At 39.3% G+C, this 12,039-nt stretch overlaps 1 protein-coding gene across 2 annotated transcripts in view; it reads right to left on the bottom strand.

Moving 5' to 3' along the window:
* The window catches only part of GRIN2A (glutamate ionotropic receptor NMDA type subunit 2A), a 186,758-nt gene that overhangs the window by 25,879 nt on the left and 148,840 nt on the right, over positions 1 to 12,039 (bottom strand). For both annotated transcript variants that reach the window (XM_068147145.1, XM_068147146.1), the window contains exon 12: positions 4,342 to 4,529. In XM_068147145.1, coding sequence (XP_068003246.1) covers positions 4,342 to 4,529 — 188 coding nt within the window. The remainder of the gene's footprint in view (positions 1 to 4,341; positions 4,530 to 12,039) is intronic.

The following is a 12,039-nucleotide window of genomic DNA, read 5'->3' as shown; positions in this document are numbered from 1 at the left end:
CTCCTTCCCATCCTCCTTCCTTCTGTCTTTTTTCCTCCCTGGTAGAGTAATAAATGTGGTGCCTTCTAGCCTTCTTCCTTCCACTGAGAATTCTGTCACTTTCAGGGTATAATTGTTAATTGCCAGTACTATATTTCCACCCAACAGAACTGTCCTCAGGATTAGAACACTGCTCATGTAGATGCATGAAACTGCCCAGTCTAAGCTTAAAGTTATCTATAAAACAAACCTACAAGCCTCTGTGTATTTACCTACGTTTTTTCCCAGGGTTAACAAGATGATAAAGAGGGTTCAAAGCTCTTGACTTTAATGTAGAAAGAGCATCGTGCTTTGGAAATTAGGAAAGGATGCTCCTGCATGAACAAGTCAGCAATACTTCAGATGAATGTTGTACATCAGCAAAGAAGAGGGAAAAGCTTCCCATACACTGTGCAACAAAAAATAATCATTTCCATGTGTAAGTCAGCTGGCTTGGATAGGAGAACTACATAGAAGAAGCAAGGAAAAAAATCAAGTGAGAAAAATTGCAGGGGAAAGACACATGCAGAAGAAACTGAAAGCTTTAAAACACATTGCAAAAGGCTGTCTCAAGTACTATGTAAATGTAAAAGAGAGATGAAATCGTGGAGGTTTGGTAGGTGCAACCAGCTATACTTTTAAACAAATCACTTGGTTTTATCCAAATATCTAGGATCATCCAAAAGGTTCTCTCCTCTTATTAACATAACATTCATATCAAGAAATCATGTTTGTTCAGCTCATTAGGATTTTTTTCTTATGCTCATGAAACTCATTAGATTTATAATCATTCATTGAAATTATTCCATACTGTGATGAATGTTCTACTACGTATACTGAATAATAGTAATTCAATACCGCTAAGCACTTTGCTGGTTTATAGGCTTAGTGTTAGAGAATGATAGATTCTGCAGAGACCATACATGTGAAAGAAGTATTTCTGCCTTCATTTGTGCTTGTCTATTTATTTAAACAACCTCATTCAGACTCTGCTGAGGCTATCCCAGGAGTATCATCTTATGAAGACACTTCACCCCCAACCATGCATGCTTTTAGTCTAGATAACTTCAAAGACTAGTCTAGTGTTCCAGTGATACAGCAAGTGATGTTGGTCTGAACTCTGGGCTCATTTCTTCTAATTCACCAGAAGAGAGTTATGTAAGTTCACAGCTAAAAAGATTAATCAGACTACTGAAGTTGGATGTAGATTACAAAATCAAGTCATGCTAGTTCCAGGCAATTACTCTTTACATTTACTTTCTTGGTGTTTTGTTCCAGTTCACCTGCAACATACTTTAAAAATCAGTAGAAGAAATTTCACCCTCAACCTCATTCTTAGGGGTGGGGTTTCTTTTTCAGTTGCATTTTTGTTTCTTTGTTTCTTCTTTTCCCTTCTGTTTGGTTGCATTTTTTTATCTGAAAATTATCATCGAGACCTGTGACACAATGAAGTGAAACAAGGTAGTAAGCACGTCTAGGACTAAAGGAAATATACCTATAATAAGTCCTACACATCATATATGTTCAGTTGATATTCCCTTTAATGGTGCCCACATAATTGCCTGAACAATCATATAATGGCTTAGGTCAGAAGGCACCTTAGAGATCTATTCTAACCACTCTGCCAAGGGCAGGGACACCTCTCAAATAGTCTTGGCTGTTCAAGACCTTGTCTAACCTCACCTTGAACATCCCCACAGAGGAGGCATCCACAGCCTCCCTGGGCAGCCTATTCCAGAGTCTCACTGTCCTCTTCTTCCTAAGATCCAATCTAACCCTACTGTCCCTCAGCTTCAAACCATTCCCCCTTGGCCTATTGCTAGATACCATTACAAAAAGTCTCTCTGCAGCCTTCCTGTAGGATCCCTTCAGGCATTAGAAGGCAGCTGTAAGGTCACTGCAGGGTCTTCTCTAGGCTGAACAACTCCATCTCCCTCAGCCTACCCACACAGCAGAGGTGTTCCAGCCCTTGGATAATCTTTGTGGCCCTTTTCTGTTTGGAGCAAGTCAGGAGGAAGGTCACAAACATTGGGATCCTTATTTTAGCATTCACATCTTGTTCAGAATACCTTCTAAAGGTATTGAAAAATACCACTGAAAAAATGTAACGCACACATGCACAATCTCCATGGTTTGTGCAGTCAAAACTTGTGCTTGTCTTCTAAAGTAATATGTAAGCAAGACGAAGATGGGAGCAGACATCTCACGGCAACCTTTCAGTCACCTGGGCACAACTGTATCTATTGCAATCCTATAAATTATTCATAAGGAAGTTTTAATACCGAGTTTCACAGACAATTCATTTCCATTATTATCAGCTACCAAAAATGGGTTAAAGGTTCATATGATATGTAAAGCCAGAGGTTAAAGTGTAAATATGTGATAAGATTTTTCCCTCTTTCCTCCCATCCATTTTGTTTTCTCCCTGATATTCAGAGACAAAGACGTGCATAAAAATGCAGCACCTTTGGTATTTTGATGAGCTTTTCCTTGAATAGCTCCAAATAGATTCCCTTTTATTTCATTTATTTCATTTCCCTGTGATTTAATTTCTTTTTTGTTGGATGAGAATTATCAAAAATGATGAAAGAGTAAGCATGAAGAAAATGAAAGGTGAAAAGAATGAAAACCTCAGCAATGTTCTGGCAACATCTAGAGGAGTTAGACCACAAGTGAGAAAGACATCTTAGATCCTCCTTCAGGCTACAGAAGCATTTTCTTCTTTAGTATGGAACAAAAAATTCAACTTCTCTGATTCAGCTTCCCCATCTAAAAGTGGGTCAGAATTGCAGCACCTAACATTTGTTCCTAGTATTACACAAACAGAAAAATATTCTAGTCACAAATAGAAAAATAAAGCAATGATTTTGGTCAATTAATTGCAACTGTTTATAACAACAATATGTAGCTGTTTGAAATTTAGCTATTTTGAATCACATATTCATTCCTTAGCAGAAGTAAGTAATGCTTCTTCCGTAAGCCTCTCTAAATCCAACAGATCAATAATGATGACACCAGTATCTCCTTGTGTACTCCAGAGAAAATGCATCCATCATGATGATTACATCTTTTTTATTCAGTATCATAACACAAGTAAAATCCATGTGCTGGAAGACTAACACAGTCTCCAGTGTGAAAATTGATGTCTTAGATTGTAAAGAACAGCAGGCATGTATCATAGAATGGCTTAAGTTGGAAGGGACACCTCTCCTATGAGGATAGGATGAGGGAGATGGGGTTGTTCAGTCTAGAGAAGAGTAGACCCTGGGGGGGACCTTAGAGCTGCCTTCCAATATCTGAGGGGATTCTACAGGAAGGCTGGAGAGGGACTTTTCATAAGAGTGTGTAGAAATAGGCCAAGGGGAAATTGTTTTAAGCTGAGAGAGATCAGGTTTAGAGTGGATCTTAGTAAGAAGTTCCTCAGTACATGTGTTGTGAGACTCTGGAACAGGTTGTTCAGGGAGGTTGTGGATGCCTCCTCACTGTGGTTGCTCAAGGTCAGGTTGGATGAGGCCTTGAGCAGCTGAGTCTAGTTGAGAAGTGTCCCAGCCCATGGTGGGGAGGATGGAGTAGAGGATCTTTAAGGTCCCTGCCAACCTAAGCCATTCTATGAAAGGCTTGAAGTTTCACTGCAGCAAAGAAACATTCCCACAATCAAAATATACTTCAAGCCATATGTGGAGAACAAGACATTATTTCTGTCTGCAAACATATCAAAGATGTGCAGTAAGTTTTCTTCTTCTGCAAGGCAGAAGTGCCAAGAGGACCTACAATTCTTCTGGTTTTGTGTTAGAATGAAAAGCAGCTGTTTGAAAGCCAATAAAATCAGTCACCACACTTCAATTCCCAAAACCATTCTTCTACCATAAGCTTAAATTAACCCATCTGAGATTAGTCATCACCCCTACCAGTTGAGGAGTGAGCTACACCATGGAAAGATCAAAACATTCACACTGAATTCCTCTTGAGGAATTGCACAAAGGAAGGGGAAAAAAAAAAAGGGGGGGGAGGGGGAAGAGAGAGAGAAAAAGAGAGATATAAATAAATTTAGAAATGGTCTCTACCACAGAGGCCACTGTACTTTGTGTGTATATGAAAACACTTTCTGAAAATAGATGCAAATAACCTTGACAGTGAGGTAAGTTAGAACAGAGTGGAAGAGAATTCCTGTCTCAGCATCCAGAAGTAATTTTACTCATTTGCTTTGCATTTGTCTGGGGTTTTTTAAGAGTGTAAAAGAGCAGTAGTAAAAGGCTTAGAGCTACTAAAACTGAATTAACTGTGCATACATATAGAAAAGAAAGGGAAAAGATTGGTGCCTACCATCTCCAACAAACTGAAGAAGGGCTAGATCAATTTGTCTCTTCCAAGGTGATCCTTTCTGAAGTGCTATTCCATAGCCTGTAGTGGCAAAGATGTATCCACTCCCGATTGTGACAAGTTTGCAGCCTTCATCTCTTCCAGCCTTGTAATTCAGCACTGCTGCATCATAGATGAAAGCATCCAACTTCCTGAAATAAAAGAAAACATTTTACAAACCAAATCATTAGGGACAGCTGTTGTCAGGCTTCTTTTGTCCTTGATGTTAGGACCCTGTTGAATAGCATATGGATTCTTTGATATCATTAATACATATCCTGCTCTGCTGTATCTAAAATTAACAAAAGGCATCTATTTTAGTGAGAGGAAAGTAGGACATATAGTTTTGCATTTCTATTTTAAGGCATGCTGTTAAAAAACACTGAGCAGGAGAAAGCAAGCTACAAAATGTCTTGCCCTGTTGTCTTTGTATCCTTGCTCTCAAAATGGATAATAAGTACATTAAAATGCAAAATTAGCTCCAAAAACAACACAAATGACAATGGAGAATGTAGAATTGAAACAACAATAACCATTTAGCTTACTTCAAATACTGAATGGGACTGAAAACGTGACTCCACCAGTTATACACATCCACAGCCTTATTTTATGTCTCCTTCCAGAAATAAACAATGAAGGTGAAAGTTAAGTCCTTGTGAAGACAGAGGACAGTATTGGAGCATATTTGATATAGCTACCTAAATCTTGCTTTTGAATGATAGAAAACATTTATGATTTGCAGTTCCAAACATGTTATTTGTATACCCAGAGTACAACAGGAATAAAGGAACCTATTGTGAAAAACCTCAAGGCTTACAGTTCTTCTACATAAACATGTAGGAATGGGATGATCCATTCTCTAAGGTCGACGGGGAACACAACAAAACCGAGGAAAACAAAATCAATAAGGAAAGTAAAAGAGACAGAGTCCTTCAGGGATAATTTTTAAGCAGCACTATAAAGCAAGTTAAAAGAAACAAGTCCATGGATACACAAACGAAGCCTGCAGAAGTGCATATACAAGAGGAGGAGGTCATTTGGAAGGACAATTACTTGCCAACAGTCGGCCTCTACCAAAGAAAAGACATTCTTAGACCTGCAGAAATTTATATGCAAGCTTTAAAAGGAAAAATACAGACCTTCAGTTTACTGCTGCCCTCATGTGCAGCAGTAGCTTTAAGATTTCTACCACTTGCACAAGACCAGCAAAATACAGAGGCAATAGGGGGGAAAAAAAAATCATCTCAACCCAAACCCCACCTGAATGATGCACTAAACCAAAGTCATTACATTCCCTAGTAACACACTCCCTTTTCAAACATCTTTGCCATTCCCATGTTAGTCAGAGGAAGGACACATCTACACAACTGGTTTCACAGGCTGGTGTAGGTGGAGTCTTCACCTTGCCACTCTCATTAGCACTTCCACTCCCCAGCACTGCCTGCTGTGCCTTTGAAGAGCCAGCAAGCATTACTGTGGAGCACTGCTAAAATCTTCTGATGGGATGCAAATGACAGAGGCTGGCAAAATATTGCTTAGAAGCAGTTGGGGCCTGCCTTAATGGAAAAGGAATTAGAAAATTTAATTACTTGTGGCACAAACAGGTACAAGAGCATCAGCTTCAATTATATTGTATCAAATATGGATTTTGTTGCTGTTGAAGTTTTGGAATCACATTTGCCACTACCTTAAATCAGTTTATGTTGATAAAGTTTGATAAACATATTCACAGAACAGAGCCAGACCTAGGCATAGCAGATTTTGGATACTGATAGAGGAAAAAAAACCCTACAACAACAAACCAAGCAAAACCAAGCAAAAAATGCACAGCACCCCCCTCCCAACTTTCATGCACAATGTAATTCAATAGTTGTTCTTAAATAATTAACCAACAGATTCATACAGAACCCTCAAGTCTGCAGAGCTCTAGATCAGACAGAAAAAGTGGCACTAAAACCCACCCCTTCCATCACATGAGAAAAAAAAAACACAAGAGAAACACCAGGAGAGAACTGGATGTTGGAGAGTTTGTTGGATTTTATCTGCTGTGATGAAAAAAATGAAGACTGAAGTCACTGCTTACTGTAGTCAAGGATACTTACCCCAATGGTCACCACTCAAGTCATCACATTGGAATTTAGTGAAGGAGCTAATCTAGAGAAGCTACAGGTTGCTCATGCAAGCTTAAAAGGAGTAGACAGGCCATCAGTTCCTTTGTTTGCTCACTCTTCCCATCAATTCCTTTGTTTGCCCAGTTCTCCCTAAAACTCTGTGCGATCAACAGCTTAAAAAGTCAGTTTAGCTCCATCAGTACTAAACTCCAGTTCTCTCGATCCTTTAAATGGATAATTTCACATGCAGAAAATAATTGCTAGGTATCTGGTAGGTGATATGTCACAAATTCAATCCAGAAATAAGATATGGATGGCTATGTAGCACTGAGGGTAAGTAAACTGGAAACAGTCAAGAGGGTGTTGAGGCACTGCCCAAGCCTGCAGCCTCCCATACATGGCTAGACATTTTTCTAAATCACTTGCTTCCATTCCTCACTTTGGAGGTAATTAGACACAGAGGTAAGAACAAAAATCCTTGTCCTTTTGCTAGGTGCACAATGGGGAAAAAATAGCCTCAAAATATTTTTAAGATTTCAGATCTACATCAGACAAATACCATAATCAATAGAATCCAGTCTCATGATTTTAGACCTCTGCACTTATCTGAGGGGAAGGAGGGATACTTCTCCTCTCAGTGATGCCTTTGGTTCAGGCAAAGGACTGGAAGGGAATGCTCCTCTCCATGGGTACAGGCACTGCTGCAACCAGCTGACCTACATTAAATGCATTAGAATTTGTCATCTCTTTATTCTGGGATCTCTAGTATTGCAATGTAAGCACATAAAACACATGCTGGTAAACACAGAGGAAAGAGTCAGCTATTCTCTGTCAAAACACACTTGGTCAGAGAAACAGAGGAAAGATATACCTTTGCTAAAAACTCCAGGACAAAAGCTTTGTGCTACCTCAGAAATCATACTCTTCACATGGAACTTGCCTTCTCAGTTATCGAGCAGTGTACTAAAGCCTTGGGAGAGAAAGACAAGACACAACCACAGTTCCACTCACTTCCAGTGGACTCGCCTCCCCAGCTTCCTAGAGAGTCTGCCATCAGCTGCAGTGATTACACCCAAGAAAGACATAGGCTTTATTTTTGAGGAGTTTCTCTGTACTATTTCTATAAGGCCACAATAATTCTCCCTATGCAAATCACTTGAAGAACATGAGGTACTTTCTTGACAGATGATGAGTGGTGATAGGTTCTGCTATCAGTTGCTGCCCAATATCTGAACAGTAAATCAAAAACCTGATTGCCCCGAAAAAACTCTTGCTGTCTACAGATACAAACTCAGTCAGAATACTTTTCCCAGCATAATTCTTCCAACCTCTCAAGGCTTAATTATCTCTTCATCATGTGCTGATTACAGAAGTACTATTCCTTGCAAAGCTTCAGAACATGATGTACCCCTGCAGCGTGGGCAGTGAGTAACAAGCCACAACTTAAACTCTCAGATGTTATGGCACCCAAATCTTCCAGTACTAGGAGGTGAAATTCCTGACACACTGATTTTTCAAGAGCTTTCAGGAGTTAAATTAAGAGAGATTATTCTACAAGTCTACTCTCTTTTGGTGAGACCTCATCCAGAGTACTGCATTCAGTTCTGGGGCCTTCAACACAAGAAGGACATAGACCTGCTGGAGTGGGTCCAGAGAAGGGACACAAATATGATTAGAGTGCTGTAGGACCTCTGCTATGAAAACAGGCTGAGAGAGTTGAGATTGTTCAGTCTGAAGAAGAAAAGGCTCCTGGGAGACCTTATTGAGGCCTTCCAACACCAGAAGGGAGTCTACAATAATGCTGGGGAGGGACTGTTTACAAAGGCATGTAGCAACAGGACAAGAGGCAATGGTTTTAAACTAGAGAAGGGTAGATTTAAATAGGACATTAGAAAGAAGTTCTTTACTATGAGGTTGGTGGAATAGGTTGCCCAGGGTGGTGGTGGAGGCTCCATATCCGGAGACACTCAAGGTCAGGCTTGATAGGGCTCTAAGAAACCTGATCTATTTGAGAATGTTCGTGCTTACTGCAGGGTGGTTTTAACTAGATGACCTTTAAAGGTCCCTTCCTACCCAATGTATTCAATGATCCCTCAGTAAGAGTTTCCAAAAACTGAAACTGTGAAGTCAGAGCATTTGACCCTTTCCAAGTTATTTGCAAAGATGGCAGTGAGCATAATCTCTGGAAAGAGATAAAGCAGGCATTTGCACAGACCAGCAGGCTGTTGAGTCCACAGAGGACTTTCCTTCCTGATATGTCTGTGTAGGGAAAGCCATATTTACTGTTTTGCTTGGCACTGATGTGTGGCCAGGCTGTGTGCATGGATAGAGCAGCCTATCCTTGTCTTTCTCAAGACAGGATCGGCAAGCCTGGATCTGTGCTCCAGCCCATCCTTTTTCCTTTTTCTCATCTTCTTCTACAGATGGAATGCAAGTCCCAGGATCTTTACTTTCACGGCAACAAAATTCAGCTGTACTGGTCTGAGTGCTAACCACTCTACTATTTAAGGTGGGCATCCACTGTATGGTAGCTTACTCACACCAAGGACATCACCCCACGTCAAGAAAGGCTCAAAGCCTCTCACAAACCTTAGTCATGTGAAAATGAATCAATTAACTTGTCATTTCACTGCAGCCACTTCAGGGGGCGAAAAGATTTGTCACATTGTGTAGGTTTAAATAAACTGCTCGGAATTATTAGAAAGATGAAAGAGAACTACAGAAACTGAAATGCAGCAAGAAACAAGATTTATTACTGCCATGAACTAGTCAAACGTGCCAAGCATCTTCAATGAGTGCAGAGGAAAAGGACTACAGCGTTATGACTCATCTGAGCAACTGGCAGGTTTGTAAACTTTCTCAGTACTACTGCAATAAACCTGGGTAGCAGAGAAAATAAACACTTTTTAATCTTTATATAAGAGAGACTACAACGGCAAATGTCCTTCATTACATAGTAATGAGGAAAGGGGGTGGGGAGAATTTTAGCTCACAGCATAGGAGAACACTGGGTGTTATAAAATTATGAATTAGAACAGTTCTTAAAAAACCTCAAACAAGCAAAATAAACCAACCAAACCAAAAACCCCCAACCAAACAAAAAACCTAAAGGAACAGCAACAAACAAATAACATGGCCAAAAATTAAAACAACACACGGAAGAGCATTACTGAATATAACAATTTGAAGTGGGAGATCTGTGAAAAACAAATGTGGACACTCCTATACCTAAACATTTATGAGTCACAAAGAAGAGCTGAAAAATCACAACAGCTATAGCAAAACTTCATTCTCTAAAGTGTTGCTGTACACATTCAACAATGTCTGTCTGTAAAGTAAACTAGAGGGAAAGGTACAGAAATGCAATTTCAGAAAAGCTGAAAACACTTCCCTATAATCTTTCCCATCGTTATTATTGGCAGATAGCTTCCAGCAAATTCCTATGATGAAAATTGAAAAGTAGGATTAGGAAAATGCTCCTTTATCAGTCATAGCTTCTTCCTGAACCACAGGAGTATAGCTCACTTTGCTTCCTTAACCAACTCCATTATCCTGCAGCAAATGTTTTCTTGATGGAACAAGAGAGTAAAATCTAAACCAGCAATCTGCTCAGCACTCCAGCACATTAGATCAGTCTCTTTTAGTCCTGTTATGACCTGTGTCATAGTATTCAGACAGTGAGAGGGAAGCATTAATGCAGCCCCATTTACTCACGTTCCTTTGTTTTATTGTAAAGCACTGGAGTCCATGGGAAAAGTAAAATTGTGTTGCCATTGAGAATCAGAGAAATTGGAGCTTGACTGAAGTCACTTCCAGTTTTCAATTACTGAAGGAAATCCAAACATACAGTAGCTAAAGCAGAATTAATTTCTTGCTAAAGTGGGTACCATTCGGCACAGAGTTCATCTGTCAGAGCCAGAACATTAACTTCAGAATCAATTTTTCTCACTTTCATTTCTTTGTTTCCAAACACCCCAAGTATGTTCTTTCCATAGCCAGACAAAAGCTGTGTATGATTACTAACACACATCTGACCTACAAAAAATCAGAATGCATGTAATACTTGAAGGGCACCATCACAACAATTTGCTTGCACTGCATTTTGCTGTAAACAGCTTTGCAACAACTTTGCTCCTTTATTTTTGATGTAAAGTACATTCTAACTCAAGTATGCACCTTCTGGGGCTTGTTCTGGAAAATCAAAGGTCTTAGGATGCTTAAGAATAATTACTCATTATAAATTATATAAATGTTATTCCAAAGAATGACAGTTAACGGAATCAGATCTATTTTTTAATTTTGCCTACATGGATTAAAAACTAAGAGATGTTATTCCTCAAATTTGGTTTGAAATAAATGCCAAAGAGAGTACTACAATGATTATTACATAGCAATTGTCATGCCCATTTAGTAAGGCTCCAGTTGCATCTTTTGAAAGCACAATATTTGAAATCACTGTTTTATTACAACTACAAGAATAGAGTAGAGTAGAGTAGAGTAGAGTAGAGTAGAGTAGAGTAGAGTAGAGTAGAGTAGAGTAGAGTAGAGTAGGGTAGAGTAGAGTAGAGTGGAGTAGAATAAACCAGGTTGGAAGAGACCTTCAAGATCATCGCATCCAACCTATCAGCCAATCCAACCCACCTAATCAACTAACCCATGGCACCAAGCACCCCATCAAGTCTCTTCCTGTACACCTCCAGTGATGGCAACTCCACCACCTCCATAGAATAGAATAGAATAGAATAGAATAGAATAGAATAGAATAGAATAGAATAGACCAGACCAGACCAGACCGTGTTGGAAAAGACCTTTGAGATCAAGTCCAACCTATCATCCAACACTATCTAATCAATTGCAAGTCAGTGAATCCTCAAACATTACTTTTAACACCACCTTTGCCCTTACCTCTTCATCCCCATCCCACCTATGCAAGCTTTGTCCCCTAAACATCATTTTGAAGAGATATAGCTGGTTTTTAAAATATTCTGAAATAAACCCCACTGCTCAGCTTTTTTTTGTTTTTCAAACTAAATTGCATTTTCAGCAGAAGAGATGCCGTACATGACCCTGAAGTAGAACATAAAAATTTATATTAGGCAAAAAAAGTATTCACTTAAGGCCAGATTAAACAGAAACATTGACTTTAGAAATCATAAATACCATTGTTGGGAAGGCAGCAGGCTTTAAAATATGATTTACAGATGTATCACAAATTTAATAATTTACATTTTATCCCCTCTTTATCCACAGAAGGGATAAAAGAAATTGTGTTGAGTGCACAAAGGGAGACACAATGTCATTCGTGCATCTTTAAAACTAGGTCCAGGGGATCTAATGCCAAAACATCGGGCAGCAGTAGCACAGCAATGGAAGGGAAAAGAAGGCTGCTCTAAAGACAAGGCTTCAAAGAAAGTGTTCTTAAGTGACACTTTGATATTGCTGGAGCAAGAGAAGAAGATATGTAACCTTTAGCATGAAGGACTGATAATTTCTTTTACCCACTAAAATGCATTTCAGGTTATCTGACGACACTTTATCATCAGGAATGAGT

The sequence above is a fragment of the Melanerpes formicivorus genome, unplaced genomic scaffold (assembly GCF_026170545.1).
Source record: "Melanerpes formicivorus ecotype bairdi unplaced genomic scaffold, bMelFor1.0.p_v2 SCAF_14, whole genome shotgun sequence".
Taxonomy (NCBI): domain Eukaryota; kingdom Metazoa; phylum Chordata; class Aves; order Piciformes; family Picidae; genus Melanerpes; species Melanerpes formicivorus.
This window is presented reverse-complemented; position numbering and strand designations above follow the sequence as displayed.